This window comes from Opisthorchis viverrini (genome assembly GCF_000715545.1).
Source record: "Opisthorchis viverrini unplaced genomic scaffold opera_v5_292, whole genome shotgun sequence".
Lineage (NCBI taxonomy): Eukaryota > Metazoa > Platyhelminthes > Trematoda > Opisthorchiida > Opisthorchiidae > Opisthorchis > Opisthorchis viverrini.
In genome coordinates this window covers 269747-287947 of record NW_008751945.1, presented here as the reverse complement: position 1 = coordinate 287947, position 18201 = coordinate 269747, and the positions used below count along the sequence as shown (strand labels likewise).

The window sequence follows — 18201 nt, the reverse complement described above, 5'->3', positions numbered from 1 at the left end:
GAAGTGAGTGTATTCACAAGCGTCCAACTTGTCGCTCCGTTCTAGCCAGCCTATTACGACTGATTCTGATTCCCACTTCTAACCTCTGTTTCCCACCACCTTGATCTAATAGCTCGCTCCCAATTTTACTGAACGTCCTCACTGTGTGCCTCCAAGCAGACGAAACTCAGTCGAACCAGCCAGTGTCGGATCTTCATGAGGATATCACCAAACGGCTCATCCAGATTATCGATCCGCTCCTCCAACTGGCCGATGAGATTGTCCATCCAGCTTCCAGCACATCTGATCAACAACCGGTGTTGAATACAGGTGGGTGTGTAGTTTTAGTGTGTTGCTCCTTGGAATTATGCATATTGACCTTGTGACGTGAACAGTGTAGTTGCAATCCACTCGAGTGTTTTCGGTGATTGATGGTTCCCACTCACAGCTATACGTAACAGAGTGGTGTTATCGGCTAGTTCGCCTCAGTACCAGGGATGTGTTGAATGCTAACTTAGGGTATCCTTTAAATTTCCACTGTTGACTACCGTTCCCAAGTTTGGACCTCGGGCGATGGCTGTTCCGATCGGTGGCACAAGTGCTACCGGTTACATATGTCACTACCCGTCGATGCACTGACCTGTGCATAGATTGTGGCCCCTATTTTTGTCCTTGAGACAAAGTGCTCAGCCTCTACAATGATTTCACTCCGACCCACGCTAACACGGATATATATTTTGCGAAGGTTTTTGAGGTTTTCATAATCTGTGTGAAGTCAGCTTCATTTTCCATACTGTCTGGTCAGTTCGCTTTGCTTTCAAAAGTCACGATATTCAAAATACTCTGTCTGGCTGTATGAACCATAATCTGACGGTCCTGCTACAGCAGGGGAGTCACCTATCGATTATATCTCGGGAATCTCACCGATTTTTATTCGTTCGACTCTTCCTCCCCCCTCAGGTGACTTGCATTGTGTACAAAAACTGTTGAACTGCATGTCAGCACGCCCCGATCTACCCGTGGTCAACACGGATGTTGCCGGCCTTCTTGGTTGGTTGGCGTTCGGTGACCGAGAAAAAATGAATGCCATCGTGGACTTTCTGAAAGTACATTTGAACAAGCTGAAGTAAGTTGGCGAACTACACTCAGTTGCAAACTAATTTGGTTTTTCAAAAGAGACTCACTTGGAACCCAGCTGAATCTCTCGTTTGTGATGTTTTCGGGCAACTGAATGTGCTGCACCAGGCCGCCTCATGTTTCATTCAGTAAGTTAGCCTAAGTGCACAGTAGCCGCGAGGTCGCCGGTGCATTCTGAGGTAACTTTGAGTTTGCCAGCTAGCTTAATCTTTGTTGTTCTCAGTCGACCCTACAGTCTTCCTGGTGCGCCGAAGTCTCACATCGATATTTTCATTGGCGTATGTTAGACTAAAAGCTGACTTCAAGGATGACCCGTCCATATCTTCACAAACTATTACTTTCATGTGCTAGAGAGCTCGTATCACCTTTCAACCCACCGCAACTGGGCGTCCGATTACGGTATCTGTAAAGGTAGTTTGCGTGGTCGATGCTGCAGACCGAGTACAGTGACGTTTCCATCAAATTTCCTCTCGATCCCAATCTTTGGGCGACTAAAAACCGGAAATTGCCAAATGCTCATCTGTGTTTGAGACTTCGCTCCCTTGAATTACTATCTCCGGGTCTAATTCAAGTCAATCTGCACCAGTAACACAAAAGCAAACTTCCCCCTTTTCTCAAACCGCGACTTTTGCCGTCGCGACAAAGTGTGAGACACAGAGTAGAGAAGCATTCTCGCTGTCTGCCTGTATTTTTTGCGTCGAACACCCCAACTGGTACATTCGGATAGCGTGAAACGGCAAAAGATGGGTCCGTCGTACAAGGTGAGGCGAGGCTCTGTCTCATAGACCAGGTCGTACCCTACTCATCCTGCATGACAATGGAGACAGGAACTTGCTGCGTCGAACATTGGACCAATTGGAACAGAGTATAGTATAGTATAGACAATCCGCGGCACGTGAAATTTCGTGCACAGATCAGTGATCACTGTGGAATCGCAGGAGATACTTCTCAAAGTGAACGTCCACAAACGAGAGATAAAGCACCGACGGGCCTGCCAGAGCTATCTCACATTCAACTTGTAACGATGACACTATGTATATCGAGAGGCTCTCTGTAATCATTTCCCTTAGTAGTATCCAGTCCAGCCTTTCTTTCTTATACCACGGACCTTGCTGTTTTTGTCCGAATTTGGAGTGGAGATAGAGAATGATACTATCACCGCTCGAAACTCTGACTCTCTGGGTACAGTTGAGTGAATTATTTCACCTTGATAACCTGTATCCGATGGCGTTGCGAGTCTACTACCGATTTCTACTATGAGTTATAATAAATGTAATAATAGAACCATACTAATCGTTCAGCTGTAGCACCCTTTCGGCGCCCAGCTGCCATGCCACCCATAGGAAGCACGGGGGCCAGGATACTTCCAGGTTGTCCAAACCTAGACAGGGGAAGTCTAGAGGTCGGGTTCGAACCGCGGTTTTTTCGGTCAGTAAATTCGCACTCGAACCACCGAGCCACCTCACAGGTCGGGTTGAACCGCGGTTTTTTCGGTCAGTAAATTCGCACTCGAACCACCGAGCCACCTCACTCCCACTTATGACATTGGCGTCTTTTCATCAACGATGTTACAAATGATTTGGGGGTAAACCAATGGCTTCAGTACTTTAGACATGCAGACCAAGCTATTCCGTTGTTGGACAGAAATGACTCATACTCGTAGTTTGCTTAAACTATCAACCCCTCTCTCAACCACAATACCCCATCAACACCGAGACTATACGGATTAATCTCCTCGGTGTTTACGCGGACAGCATCTTCCACAGACCGTACTCCAAACAGTGCACGTACAAACTGGGTGAGCTTGATCGAACGGTCAAGTTTTCCGGCGACTCGCATCAACCGAACCTCTGTATGTACGAATCGGAAAATACAAAAGACTAGTTCGACCTGGTCCTTGAGACCCACAAAGTTTACCAGTGCACTTCATGACCCAGTTGGGAGGCGTCGAAATGCTTTCAAAGTCTTTATGTGCTCCAGTGCACGTGGAATTGCCACAATCAATACCTTTCAGACAGTACATCATCTAGAACGACAGTTGATGGTCATGCTAGCCCGTTCTGATGGGCAAGATGGACCAAGTGATTAGAGCGCGAATTTACCGACCGGAAGGTTCGTGGTTCGAACCCGACCTCTGCCACTCAACTTCCCCTGTCTAGGTTTGGGCAACCTGGCAGTATCCCAGACCTCGTGCTTCCTTCATGTAGCACCGAAAAAGTGCTACAGCTGGACAGTTTTTTGTCTAGCCACGCAGATTCCATGCCATGTTCGAAAGGTCCTAAATGACAGTCATTTTACTTCGTCTTGTAGCCCAACAGCACAGTTCACGCGAAACGAAACGGCCCTACTGGATTGCTGCTGCGCGATCATGGTAGCCGTTCCACGACACAGTCGGAATGGCTCATTGCTGCGTCAGAAAATCGTCCACGAAGCTGGTATTCTGGAGACTTGTCTTCACTTCCTTTGGGAGACAACTCCTACATGCGTTCTGGATTTTGAAGAAGGAACTACGCTCAAGTGAGTTGATAACGCTTGCCTGGTTTAGAGTTGATAGTTGGTCGGCTCGTCCATTTTAGACGGGTTTTTCCCGTCCGTACGTGGCTTGGTCACACTCATCCTGGGCACCCCGCTAGTTCCGTAGCAGCTCTGGGAACTCACTTGGTTCAACTTTTGAGTAATCTTTTGGGAACTTGTAATCCTCTCTCAAACATCCGCATAAACTCAACGGCTTTCTATTTTCCTTGTCATCCCGTACAGCACCGGCGATCCGGGGATTGCACCCTTCTTAGCCCTGCCCGCATTACCGCATATACTGCAAGCGTTGCGTGCTTGTCTCGGCCCCGAGGAAAACGCCGAATCCCTTTCTCAACCCGAACACTATAAACCCATCTCTGACTCGAATCGAGCCCGAATCACTGCTGATCGTTTGTTACAGTTCTTCCATCTCCTGGAGTCTAGCAAGTCTGCTGGTCGTGTAGGCCTACTTGCTGAAGATATGTTGAGCGAATGGTGCCCGAGACAAACCAAAAAGTCGAAGAAGGCTTTGCTCGCAGAAAATCGGACAAAATCGGAAAGTTCAGCTGCTTCGTCAACTCCGGCTGAGCCGAGTGGAACTCTGGCAGAGAAGATACACCTACTTCGAAAGGCCACTAACCAACGAACTCGGCGACTTGCGAGAAATATGCGCGAACGTCAGTTGCGCAGTATGAACATGCGTGTGGATGAAAAAGGCAATGTGAGTAAGGTCGACATGTTTTTGAAGTGTCCTTTTTCGCTTTTCCAAACAGGAACAAATATCCACTTTCCACCAGCCATTGCAGTTTCATGAGGGTTCCCACTGTGGTTGGGTTGATATCATCCAGGCTGCAAAGCCGCTATCTTGACCAAAAACATCTGATCTCACTCTCATTCCACGGTAACCGACGAAGATCTCCTAGCTTGCTTTACCTCCCTTCCCGAAGCGGTGCATTCGAACATGTCTGTAGCCGCCAGCGAGCAAGGGTCGAAGTTTCAGACAGTGCCTTGCTGATATCCAAAGACTCTCAAGTAACATCGTCAATTTGCCGTTCGCACGAATGGTTCTGACCAATTTTCTTCCGTCTTTGTTTTTCCTCCTCAAGGTTGCCGTCGTGGAGTCAGATCGCCTGGCCAAAATGACCGCCGTCGTCACTGAAGAGGTTGGACTGTCTTGCGCAATCTGTCACGAGGGTTTTCGGAATGCTCCCGACGAAGCTTTGGGCATCTATGTGTTCGTCCGCCAGTGTCCGCTGGAAGAAGTACTCGTTTTCGGAGCCGAGAGTGATCAGTCCCCCGCCCCGCCAATATCCATACCCCAAGGCTATTCTACCCTGTCCAGTTTTGTCGTAGTACACTTTTCCTGTCATTTCAACGTAAGTTGCGCAACTTTCTACTGTCCAGTCCAGACTCGCCCAAGTTTTAGTGACAGGCGCACGATGTGCGTTTCCCACACCTCCGTTGACCTCCATTTTGCTCTTCTCATAGTCACTAAAGGCTTCCTTCGAAAACCAGTGGATTGTAGCCCAAAGACACAACCGAGATGCGCGATGTAACAACATCCTACCGATTCTCGGACCTCCAGCTGGTACGTTCGGTGCTGCATCCTCTGAGACTAGGGCAAAAGCGAAGAAAGATCAGCCACCTGCTCCGGAAACAGTGTACGCCGGGCACTTGGCTAACTTCATGGATTACATCATGGTGAGTGTTCCATCTGTTCATTCGTATCACCTGTTGCAAGCTGTATCATCTGACGTGAATTGGAAAATCGTGCATGATGTTCCACTCTGCCCATGACAACTTAGAGGTTGAACAGCTACGTACTTTAGTTCTTAATCCCACCATTAATATTGCTATTACTATTATCACGATTGTTTCTCTTGCTGTTGTGTCAATAAACCAGGTTTGTGATAGTTGGGTGGTGATTGGTTGTTGATCTGTTCGCCGAGCTTGGCAATTGAACTGCAAACGTTGCGTCGCCATACGAGGAGACACCATCAGTGTGCAGATGGGTGGGTACCTTCTGTATACCTACGTGTGTTTATATAGCATTTAGAGGCTATCTGTTATCTCTTAACGTTATTGGCTAGTTAGCTGCCAGCGTTTTTCGCGCATTTATTGGCCCGTTTGTGATCTGCGTTGCATTGTGGTTTGCGTTCATCCAAGTTAATTCATTTGTCCGCATCCCATCCTCAATCGTTTCAGCGTTCTCTGAACGTCAGTCCTGGCTATCTGATGGCTTTGCACGATGTGAAAATCTTGCTTCTGCGATTTGCCTGCAATCGACAGTTCCATTCGGAAACGGGTGGTGGTGGAGCGGAAAGCAACATGCAGCTTCTACCTCATTTGATGCAAGTGAGTAGTTCCGTCCTCAAAGGAGACGTTTTCTCTCACAGTATGTTCCGTATTGTCTCCCGCAAAAATCACCACTCTTTTGTACTACAACCCTGCAATAAAGGACACTGTTGAGGCTCATTGTGTTCATTGCTTAATTTCCAATAAAGATCTGAGAACGTTCCGATAAATCGAACAGCCGAAAAGCCTCTGGGAGAATTTTATCTAATGGTCACCCATGAACTTGTAGGTGGATCAGTTCAGGTTGACACGACGCATTTTGATAGAGGACTACCAAATCCGGGCACTGGGTGAACATCAATCGCACTTCGAACCGACCCACATTGTCTCGGATCGTTTTTATCCAGTTTTCACATCTGGACTCTGTTTCCACAACCGATCCTCGTTCGGACCAAAATACTCCACATGTGTTCACAAGCCATGCATCTGAAGTCTGGCAAACTTGCTAGGATACAAAGATAGTTGCAGTGAAGTGAAAATAAATACGGAGACCTACAAATGTCTCCTCTGTGTCGAAGGCCATGAACATTGCGATTTCTGGCGCATTTGTGCTGGATGATGGTGGGGGGGCGAAATGAAGATGATTCCTCTCAACTGGCTCTTGTGATTCGAATTGAGGCCATTTGTTTTTTGGTAGTGAAGCGAATGAATTGTCCGCCGTTACAGCACTTTGGAATTTCTGACGCCTGTGTTCGGCGAATACTGAGTTGTGACTGGCTGTTCAGTCCAGGCACCCGACCAATCAGAGCTCGCCTCACTGCCGGGCCAGCAAGCGGCCCGGACTTTTGGCGAAGCTTGTGCGGGATAGGCTGTAGCAGCGCCTGAGTGCGAGCGGCAAAGCGGTATTTGTCCGGGATTCCGCCTAACAGTAGAAGTTTTGTTTTGAAGGACAGAGCAAGTTTTCGATTGAGCGCCTTCAACGCTAGGTCGCTAAGCTTTCGGATGGTGACAAGAGTTTGCCGTTCAACATACTGTGAATATCCTGTAGTCCTAAGATCAACCCTCCAAAAGTCTTTAAAACTCAGACTTTTTCCTTACGGTTTTGTGCCCCATAGTTCGAATGAGACCAAACTATAACTATCGGTTGCCAGTTGGAATTGGTAGGTTTATCTCAAGTCCTCTGAAAAAGGCCAGTGGAATAATGGTCAGAGCAACAGTGCTGTTCACATCCAATCAGACTGGATCCATCAGAGCCTGTTACCCGGTGATACGTTGGGTTGTGTGTACTCATTTGCTGATTTTACGGGTACTGTTTGCCTCAGAACGATGTTCCTCACTCATTTCCTTGTGTTTCCTTTCTCCAAGGTCGGCCTTCATTCTTTGTTAATGAGCTCCGCAGTTACCCAAAAGGTGAACGAGTTGAAAGAATTCCTGGATCTACCGGAATCTCAGTAAGTCCTGTGATCGTCCGCATTTCCTCCTTGCATTGGCTGTTTGGGTGTTCCACAATGAACTTTGGGTGTCCTGACTTTCGAAGTTTGTTTTTACGGGAGACTGACCCAAGTCGCTGCTGAATCTCTCTCATTTGTAGTGTTTTTCAACTAAATATGCTGCGCCGGGACGCCTCATATCAAAGGGTTTTCAGCAACCTTATGAGTAGCATTCTAAGTCTTGACCTTCTTCAAGAGTGGGAGTGTTGAATGTTGACCGACAGGTCCGTGGTTCGAACCCGATCTCCGCCTCTCGTCTAAGCTTAGACAGCCTGACAGTATCCCAGTCCTCGTGCTTCCTTCTGGTGGCATGGCAGTTAAGCACCAAAGGGGTGCTACAGCTGAACGATTTTCCAATCTTTAAACCAGACCCTCTTTCATCGGGCGTTTAAAAATTATGATAAGTACACACTCAGTCACACCAGATTAATGCGCTTGCATCAGCGGAATGACTGAAGTGGTGCAAACACCGCTTTAATTTTTTCACGGCAAAACCACACCCGCCCACCCGAAACAGCCCTCTTGCAATCACGAAAAGCCTACCCAAAGGACACATCCCCCGGTTACGAGCGAGCCACCAACTTGGATCTTTGCGAGTTTGGTGAAAAGTCGCAACCGTTGTGGTGTTTGGAAACTCTACTTCACAGAGGCCGCCTACGCATGTAGTAGACAGGTTGGTCGCCCACTCCACAGACAAGTACATCCACCCCTCGCAAATCTGAGGGTAATTTAGCCCAATTTATCAATATGCATGTCGGGCTCTGTGTTGTGTCTTGCTGAACGGTCGTGAAACTCTGTATCGGTCCCTTGGCTTCCCTCTCCACCCACTATGCTATATCAAAAGGCACGGTAGCTCTAGACAGCCCTTTATGGAGACAAAGGAAAATTACTGCAACTTTATTTATAGGGTAGTCACAAGGTCGTGCCAGAATCTCCGTGAGGGGCGAGAGGCGTCGAGTCGAAGGTGCTCGACTCGGATTGGCTGGCATTCTGGCCTTCGTTTGACCCATGTCCTGCACGTAACACATCCGTCCAAATGATGTGATGTTAGGGACGGCTTGCCTCCGAACACTCTGTTTGTAAGGTCAGTCATAATTTGTGCACGTTTGTCACATTCCTTCTCCAAGGTCGGCCTTCATTCTTTGTTAATGAGCTCCGCAGTTACCCAAAAGGTGAACGAGTTGAAAGAATTCCTGGATCTACCGGAATCTCAGTAAGTCCTGTGATCGTCCGCATTTCCTCCTTGCATTGGCTGTTTGGGTGTTCCACAATGAACTTTGGGTGTCCTGACTTTCGAAGTTTGTTTTTACGGGAGACTGACCCAAGTCGCTGCTGAATCTCTCTCATTTGTAGTGTTTTTCAACTAAATATGCTGCGCCGGGACGCCTCATATCAAAGGGTTTTCAGCAACCTTATGAGTAGCATTCTAAGTCTTGACCTTCTTCAAGAGTGGGAGTGTTGAATGTTGACCGACAGGTCCGTGGTTCGAACCCGATCTCCGCCTCTCGTCTAAGCTTAGACAGCCTGACAGTATCCCAGTCCTCGTGCTTCCTTCTGGTGGCATGGCAGTTAAGCACCAAAGGGGTGCTACAGCTGAACGATTTTCCAATCTTTAAACCAGACCCTCTTTCATCGGGCGTTTAAAAAATTATGATAAGTACACACTCAGTCACACCAGATTAATGCGCTTGCATCAGCGGAATGACTGAAGTGGTGCAAACACCGCTTTAATTTTTTCACGGCAAAACCACACCCGCCCACCCGAAACAGCCCTCTTGCAATCCCGAAAAGCCTACCCAAAGGACACATCCCCCGGTTACGAGCGAGCCACCAACTTGGATCTTTGCGAGTTTGGTGAAAAGTCGCAACCGTTGTGGTGTTTGGAAACTCTACTTCACAGAGGCCGCCTACGCATGTAGTAGACAGGTTGGTCGCCCACTCCACAGACAAGTACATCCACCCCTCGCAAATCTGAGGGTAATTTAGCCCAATTTATCAATATGCATGTCGGGCTCTGTGTTGTGTCTTGCTGAACGGTCGTGAAACTCTGTATCGGTCCCTTGGCTTCCCTCTCCACCCACTATGCTATATCAAAAGGCACGGTAGCTCTACACAGCCCCTTATGGAGACAAAGGAAAATTACTGCAACTTTATTTATAGGGTAGTCACAAGGTCGTGCCAGAATCTCCGTGAGGGGCGAGAGGCGTCGAGTCGAAGGTGCTCGACTCGGATTGGCTGGCATTCTGGCCTTCGTTTGACCCATGTCCTGCACGTAACACATCCGTCCAAATGATGTGATGTTAGGGACGGCTTGCCTCCGAACACTCTGTTTGTAAGGTCAGTCATAATTTGTGCACGTTTGTCACATTCCTGCTGACCATGGGGGTAGAACAAGCATTAGGTGAGCAACGCAATGGGGGGGGGGTAAGCCTTCTTTGAGGCTGGTGACGACGTGAAAGTGTACAACATTCAGTTCATCGCTGTAAAAGTTTATTTTTGGTACTCAAAAGGGTGGCTTCAGCGAAATTCGGCACTGCTGCGGACAATATCTCAACCGGTTAACTATGCAACTTCCGTCGCCACAAGCCGTGTTTAAATCGTTTTCCCGATTATTCTCTTCTCCATTTTCTAGCTGGTCTTCTACCGATCATTGCTGGAATTCGACGGGCCCGTTATACCGCACCGTCACAGCACTCCACGTGTGGCCACCGGAAATGTGGCAGCGAAACCGTGTGGCTTTGTTGCGTCGCCTGATCCACTTGGCATGTGGTCGCCTCAAACAGGGCGCCAAGTCGGACACCCAGCAGGACCCGGAAGTCAGATTCCTTAGCTTCAAACCATATCTCCTTTTTTATGGTCTTGTGGATGGTGCCTATGAGCACTTGTTCAAGGTAAGCTCCTCAACGTCCGTCTGTATCGTACTGTTCATATCTAGCCGAACTTTTCTATGCACTATCCTAAAGCCTCTCCCCACCCTTAAGTGTTACGGATTTGGTGTGATGTAGTGTCTTCATTTGGGAAACGCTTTTGGATGTTACCGAAGGTGAGGTAACCCATCAGAACTCAGACCTTCGCTGTAGTTTTTACGCGTGTTTGACGGAATATTCCGCATAATTTAGTAATCATGCGCCTTATCCGTCATGAAAAAATGGACCTTTCCATGATGTGATGGTTTGTGTCCTTCCTTGACCCTTCGAGCTAAACTGGGTGTTGAGGTTCTTGGTACGGAACTTTGAGTGGCGCGTAGGCTCGACAATCCCGAATATCAAAAGGGAGAATAGGGGTTCGTAATTCTACGGTACTGTTTGCTCGAGGGTGAGCAAATGTGTACAACAGACCTCAATTGTTCACGTTCGTAGCGCGTCAACAAGTTCACAGGTCTGTCACTGACCGACACAGTACAGGGTCTACGTCCGCACACCAAACAACGGCGAGCGGAATGACGGCCCAGTGGCGTGGGTTTCAGTCGTTCCTTCCGACGACAGTCTCATGATTCTCATTGGACGTGCGATCACGCGGAACCCATGAGAAAACAAGTCAAGGCAGGCTCAGAAAACGGGACGTGAACGCACATGGGTAATTAGGTCAGCAGCGCACATTCACACACAGACACACATGCCAATACACAAGTGTCGGAAAGGACGGCCTCTGCAGCAAGGTGAGTGACGGGTACGAAAAAGCAAAACAGCTGGAGATCAAAAGTACATAGGCGGAGTAAGCAAATGAATGGGGGAATTATCATAAGGTCAAGTTAGATTCAACACCGGGAGGTGTCCACGTGGTACTCAGACCCAACCAACAGCGCACTGAAGATGTCTCCTCGAATGGTGACGAAACGTTTGCAAATCAATTGCCAAGCTCGGCGAACAGATCAACAGCCACCTGATCAATTGCCAGAGTTTCTCATGTCATGTTGGTCAGTGCTTAGAGGTCTGACCAACACTGTTTCCTGGCCCTCCAGGTTGGGCTTTTTGAACACGTGGGGCGACTTGTTCCGTAAAAATGCTAATGCGTTTGCATTTCCCGCCAAACACCGCTGCCTTCCGGTCAGGCTTTGGTCGAGGTACCTAGTTGTCTGGGTGTCTTGGCAGTATCCCAGCCTACGTACAACCATGACACTTACAACTAACAGTACTCTCATGCCACATTGTCCGCTGCGTGGTGTCACCTGCTGGGGCGCCTTACTTGCTCCATACAGCGATGTTGGTAAGCGAAAACAGGCTACTGGTACTTTCAAGTTTTCCCTCTTCTACCCCATCATCCAATTTAGATTACTCTCTCCGCATGTCCCAACACTTTGACGGGTACGAAAAAGCAAAACAGCTGGAGATCAAAAGTACATAGGCGGAGTAAGCAAATGAATGGGGGAATTATCATAAGGTCAAGTTAGATTCAACACCGGGAGGTGTCCACGTGGTACTCAGACCCAACCAACAGCGCACTGAAGATGTCTCCTCGAATGGTGACGAAACGTTTGCAAATCAATTGCCAAGCTCGGCGAACAGATCAACAGCCACCTGATCAATTGCCAGAGTTTCTCATGTCATGTTGGTCAGTGCTTAGAGGTCTGACCAACACTGTTTCCTGGCCCTCCAGGTTGGGCTTTTTGAACACGTGGGGCGACTTGTTCCGTAAAAATGCTAATGCGTTTGCATTTCCCGCCAAACACCGCTGCCTTCCGGTCAGGCTTTGGTCGAGGTACCTAGTTGTCTGGGTGTCTTGGCAGTATCCCAGCCTACGTACAACCATGACACTTACAACTAACAGTACTCTCATGCCACATTGTCCGCTGCGTGGTGTCACCTGCTGGGGCGCCTTACTTGCTCCATACAGCGATGTTGGTAAGCGAAAACAGGCTACTGGTACTTTCAAGTTTTCCCTCTTCTACCCCATCATCCAATTTAGATTACTCTCTCCGCATGTCCCAACACTTTGACTGGCCGTTTTGCTCGGCGTACATCACACTCAACTGCAGCTTCTGTACGTCCGACCTAGAACAAATTCCTCCCTCGATCGCGTCGGATTCACTTATGTGTATCGGTGTAGCCGGTAGCAACGGTCAGGCCGGATTAAATGAATAAAAATCATTAGTTTCAGCTGTAAGAACCGCATACTTGTTGTACAGTGGTTATAACTTCCGTAGTTTCGTTCGCTGATGATTTCGGGAGTTGGGGCGGGAGCTGACGTAATTGATTCGTAAATACAGGGTGTCAGTGGACTTTTAAGTGGGGGGGGGAGAGAGAGCTATGCATTGAAGTCAGTAGCTTGCATGCACGAGCGCCATTGAGGTCGCGACTGGGCTGTGTCTCAGCCTTCCCATCCAGGGAGCTCAGCTGAGTTTGCTGAGCAATACAGTTTGCAGAACACAGCCGAGTGTCTCATGTTGCCAAGATCTTCACCTCGGGCAAATTTTTCCTCGTGGATAGGAGCTTCCTGTCCCGTTTGTTTTTCACTAGATGGTTTTTTAATGGGGCGTTGAAGCGTAGGTGTCAGTGTCGTGACGAATCCAATAACTCCAAGTGTAACCTCACACCAACTCATCCCTTCATGATTCCTGTGTTCCTTTTCAGAATATATCCACCTCATCCGCCGCTGGTACTCCGGCTGGAGCTGGCGCCGCGAGCTCAAGCAGCAGTTGGTGTGCCTCACTCTCCCAGTATATCAGCACTTCAGACGAAGCCTTATTGGCTGCCGTTCCGCGCTTCCTGAACTACTATCAGACAGATTTGTTACCTATCGTCTCTTTGGAAGAATTTCTGGATGTCACTGGTAAGTTTACATTACCTGCACGTGTGTGATTTTCAAGTTCATGGGGGTAGAGTGAAGGTAGCAGGTTTTGGGGGACACCACCCATCTGGAAGTATCAATGGCACCAACCATCAACGAGTTTAATGACCGGCTGTCGCTCCTTGTCCGTGTTGATGTGGAAGATCAGATACTCTCGCCTTCGGATGGCAGTGTAATTGGGCTTGCTCACAGTAGTGAGTTGCTTGGATAAATGGTAGTGCGTGATTTTAGTTCGAGTTTGCCTGCGAGACCCTGTGCATACATGCCACCTCATTGGTGGTGCATTTATCCATCCAGGACGTATCCACTTTACGTGTGGTGTGCGACTACTGCTCTGTCGTCAAGACCTTCGTTTGTTTTGTGGCCGATATCTTACCATTATGGCTGAGTTGGCCGAAATTCTTCGATAATGAATTTGCCTGTGATAGAATTAAGGCGATTAAAACATCCTTAGCACAATGACTACTTTGCGGAAGAGGCTGTCTCTGTGAAACGGCCGCTTTTTCCGTCGCGACCCATCACAGTTCTCTGTTGGGACGACACTGTACATAGAAGGACACACAACTAGAAGATGAATTCGCAGTTCGACTGAGCAACTCCTTAGATAGAGATCACTTTTTGCGTCCCTTAGGGTGGTGTTTGACCAGTATGTGACTTTTTTGAGGAGCTAGGGAATGTTGGTACTCCATCACCACCCTTAGGCATCTCGACGGGCCAACATCACAGTGTCCGACAATGCTCGGCTCGCCATGCCATCGTGTTGTTGACTCTGTTGCTTTCAAACAAAGTGGGTGATGATGACTTGTCGAACGGTTGTGTAGCTCGGTATCAGTCCCTTGGCTTCGTTCTCCACCCACCATGGTATATCAAAAGGCACGGTATCTTCAGGCAGCCTTTTATGGGGACAAAGGAAGGTTAGTACAACTGTATTTATGGGGTAATCACAGAATGTTCCACAAGTTCGTCCTGGAATCTTCGCGAGGGAGCGAGAAGCGTCGAGCTCGATCTAGATTGGCTGACATTCCATTCAGGTATGCCTTCGTTTGGTCCGTAGCCCGCACGTGACATATCCGCCCGTTTGACCTGCTGTTAGGTTAATAGGGGGTGGCTGGCCTCCGGATAAAACTACTCACAGGATGGTTGAAAACCCTTTCAACAGCCCACGACCGGTTTCGCCCTTCTTGAAGGTTGTCAGGTTGGCCCAGTCTCTGAGTTTCCGTCAACTTTATGTTCTAGTTGAACCCAAATTGCTCGGATTTGGTATGCGAATGAGTGTATTTTCGAAAATGGATGATGCCTCAGGTGAACGGAATGAAGTTCCACTCTTGTGCATACTATCAAGAAGAACGTTGCGAGAAGAGTAGTCGAATAAGAGAAATAGACTAAACTTGAATACCTTTTAACATGCGAAGCGCATCATCTGATGTACACTTATTTCGTAGAATGAACTCATGCTATCCTTTCTCTCTCCCTCTCACCTGAACAGGACTTCTATCAGAAGTGGACGCGAAAGAATTGACCACACTAATGGGCTTGAATACGAATTAATACTGCCGCCCATCTATCTGCCACATCAACAACTGACCTCGGGCCTGCTCCCCTGCGCATCACTAATTGCTGTCATGTCCACACCTTTCACCTCCGCCTATACCAAGCCCGAACAGACACTTGGCCGTCAACTCTCTGGAACTGCCAAACACGCTGCCGTACGACTCACTAAAAAATTCGTCGCAACCCTACCTTTACACCCACACACACAGACATGCAGAACTGCTTGTTCCACATTGCCCCGTTTCGCGTTCTTATTACTAGTGTTTTCAATACAACTGCTCACCATCGGATGCACGTGATTTTCAAGGTCATCTAACTTGGTTGAGGGTTATCGTATCCGAGTATGAGTAGTGCTACAGTTAAATATTAAGCCGGCGAGGACTCTTGTTGATTTCAATTCATATTACTTGAGTAAATCGCACACATGAGAATATCGTGTGACCCGTATAGCAAGTTCCCTCTCAAACTCACCGTGCGCACGACGTCCCCCTAAACCTCAGGCTGCTTTGTATTCAAGCGGAGGGTCTCGATTCGCAGTGGCAACCCACAGAAATGTACTTTCTTGACACTATCCTCCGCACAGAAATCGTTGTCTTGAAAATCACTGTTCCTAACTTTTGGGATGTGAAGATTGGACTTAAAAGCAAGTCAGGATAAAACCTGACTACAAAAACTGCTCTCAGACCGGCCCATGTAGCCCAGTGGTTATCCTGATGGAATTTCGTTTTGATGACCCTATTGCAGCCCATCACTAGGCGCAATCCCCGAGTTTCCGTCAAACTTGGGCTCTACTTAAGCCAATTTGATTCTCACGGGGGCACGTATGGATGCTGGCCTTAGAATTTATGTAGATGCAAGCAGAGTCAGAAGATGCACCCACCCAACCGCGCAGGTGCCGAGACGTTTGAAAGCCAATTGCCAAGCTGGGCGAACAGGTCAATACGCAGTGCACATATGCTGTGGCGCAGAAAGCGTTTTTTTATGTGCGTGACTGTGCCAACATCAGACACCACGAACCTCGCCTAATGAATGAACCGTCGGTGCATCCGCGAGGGAACTAAGTAGCACCAGGTTGATGGTGCTTTTTGCGGCGGGTTTAGGTATTTTTTGTGCGAATCACCTTTATTTCGTCGTCTTCCGCCGAAAAGATGCCGCACCTGACAATAACTTGCAGCGCCTTGCTAAGCCGCTTGAGCTTGGTCTTTTGGGACCAGGTTGAGGCGATTTTTGCGGCGGGTTTAGGTATTTTTTGTGCGAATCACCTTTATTTCGTCGTCTTCCGCCGAAAAGATGCCGCACCTGACAATAACTTGCAGCGCCTTGCTAAGCCGCTTGAGCTTGGTCTTTTGGGCAGGAGGCGGTCAGCTTCTTGCAACAACCTATCGAGCAGTCGCTCGGTGGCGCTGTATTCAAGCACACTAGCGACCGCTCTCTCCACCTCTTATTCGCAGCAAGATCAAGGTGGCACGCTGGTCTATTGTCTACTCAGATCGGTCGTCTTGCTCCCATTAAAAGATCGCTTTGTGGAGGAATAATGCCCAGCTTAACGGCTGCTGGATGACTTCGTTTGCACAGCAGAAATCATACTGTGAAGTAACTGCTCCAGGAAATCTGCTACAATTAGGCGTTTATCGCTTGCAAACGCTCCCGAGCACTTGGTAAGCAAATTTTGGGCTGTGATATCCAAAGCTGACACTCGCTCAGTGGTCGGCGGTGGAAGAACGTTTACCCGTGAGTGAGAAGACTAACAGGATGGGCGTTTGTAAATTCTGCTAGCTGTTTGTGGCACCGTTCAACGTGGTTTGTAGTCCGTATCCTTTAGGCTGCATACTGAGCAACTAGTTTGTTTTAAGGCAAGTGAAGCTGGAGGTGGCAGAAGAATGCATCGTTCCGCTTTTCGCAGAGCAGAAATCTGCAATGCATAGAACGACAGCATGTTATCATTCAGCAGTTGGACACTGTAGTGTGTTTTCTGCATCCGTTGTCAGTCACCGCATAGACAAGGCTCATACCTCTTTTTTGTGATTGCTGCGAATGTGCATGCAAACTCACTTTTGAGCCGCGTCACCTCTTCGAATTACTTCTGTTTCGACAAAGTACGGCCTATGACAGTCCTACGGCACAGGCAGCGGGCTAGATGTTGGTAGAGGCGCAGGTCCTCCTTTGATTCCGCTGAACCACATATAACATAAGTACGATATGGAATAACGTCTTGCGTACGCAGCACAGGAAATGACAGGACAGAAAATGGGTCACAAATAGAAGTGCATAAGGCATCTACTCGGTCTCACCCAGGCAAGCCATAAGTGTACTTTGCTGCGGTTAGCTGAATGTACCTAGATCAGATTATGGTGGAAATATGTCAACTCATGACACACAAATTTAAACATGTACCAGCTTGTTTCCGGTGCAATACAGTTGTCCGGTCGCTCGTGTGTGACGTGCTCATCTCGACATCCCGATGGCTGCTGGATGGATGTGAGAGCGGCGCAGGGAAAACCGTTTCACTGATCCTAGCGCACTCTATAAACGTCGTTATACGGCCGTAAACTGTCACATAAAACACGTATGTGAGCTGTTCTTCGTCATGGTAGTTCTTACTTTCCCGCGCTTTACGTTTGCTGCCCTCGACTTTCCACTGGACAGTTTACTACTGGATCTATACGCCGTGGCCGCTAGTTACGGCTAGGTAGCTTGGCTGTTTACTTTGAAATTTGAAGTGGTATTCCAACCCGCTTAACGAATGCTCCGGAAGTTTTGGGTCTGTATTGCCAATATTTATTGGCATGTCCCCCTGATATATGAACCCTGTGTAGAAGACAGCTTACCACAACGCGCTCCCGTCCCCAAACCAAACGTGGCAGCCAATCCCCATGCTTACTCCCCTAGACCAGATGAACTGAAACCTTCTTGTTTTAATGAACTAATTTTACATTTCCCACAGTCTTTGTTCGGACATTGTTTTTTCGGGTTGCTCGCCGTCTACACCGCCAGCGGCTAGACGCACAATGTATTTTTCTGCAAAACCCCTGCAGCCGAAATAAAAACTTTAACGTCAAAATGTTGCACTTCTTTGCATATGTGCGTAGACTGAAAACCCCCCTCATCTGCCGTCATTTCTTTGCGATTTGTTTTAATCGATTACATTTGAAAATTATTGGCGCACATTCGGCTTTGAACTTCGTCTGCTATGGCTTCGGAAGTGGCTTTCGTTGAGAAATTTGTGGGTGTATCGTTTTCATCCTTCACGGCATTTGAGAACACCTTAAATGAATACATGAAGGATAACTTTGTGATATTTGTGCGTTCGTCCGGTAATCGAAGCGTCAACACTATTTTGCGTTACGAATGGGTGTACTACAAATGCAGCAGGCGCCCTCCGAGAAAAACGGAAATTTGTGGAATCAGAAGAAGCTAGTAAGCCGAGCGTAATTTCTAATAAAAAAAG

General features: G+C 48.0%; 2 protein-coding genes across 2 annotated transcripts in view; one reads left to right on the top strand and one right to left on the bottom strand.

Moving 5' to 3' along the window:
• Positions 1–17969, top strand: part of T265_09579 (hypothetical protein) — a gene marked incomplete at both ends in the record, with an annotated part of 115598 nt that extends 97629 nt beyond the window's left edge. Inside the window, 13 exons of the mRNA XM_009175688.1 lie at positions 1–3; positions 113–309; positions 865–1105; positions 3427–3633; positions 3874–4351; positions 4737–5006; positions 5119–5331; positions 5836–6025; positions 7163–7376; positions 8500–8628; positions 9937–10306; positions 12986–13184; positions 17698–17969. The exon at positions 1–3 is cut by the window's left edge and continues 359 nt beyond it. Coding sequence (XP_009173952.1) covers positions 1–3; positions 113–309; positions 865–1105; positions 3427–3633; positions 3874–4351; positions 4737–5006; positions 5119–5331; positions 5836–6025; positions 7163–7376; positions 8500–8628; positions 9937–10306; positions 12986–13184; positions 17698–17969 — 2983 coding nt within the window. The remainder of the gene's footprint in view (positions 4–112; positions 310–864; positions 1106–3426; positions 3634–3873; positions 4352–4736; positions 5007–5118; positions 5332–5835; positions 6026–7162; positions 7377–8499; positions 8629–9936; positions 10307–12985; positions 13185–17697) is intronic.
• T265_09580 (hypothetical protein) lies at positions 4752–10915 on the bottom strand (the record flags this gene model as incomplete). The annotated part of the gene is made up of 6 exons (XM_009175689.1): positions 4752–5237; positions 5455–5653; positions 6670–6847; positions 7638–7789; positions 8907–9041; positions 10827–10915. 6 exons carry the CDS (start codon positions 10913–10915, stop codon positions 4752–4754), a joined length of 1239 nt encoding a protein of 412 aa, XP_009173953.1.
• Positions 17970–18201: the final 232 nt, after the last annotated feature.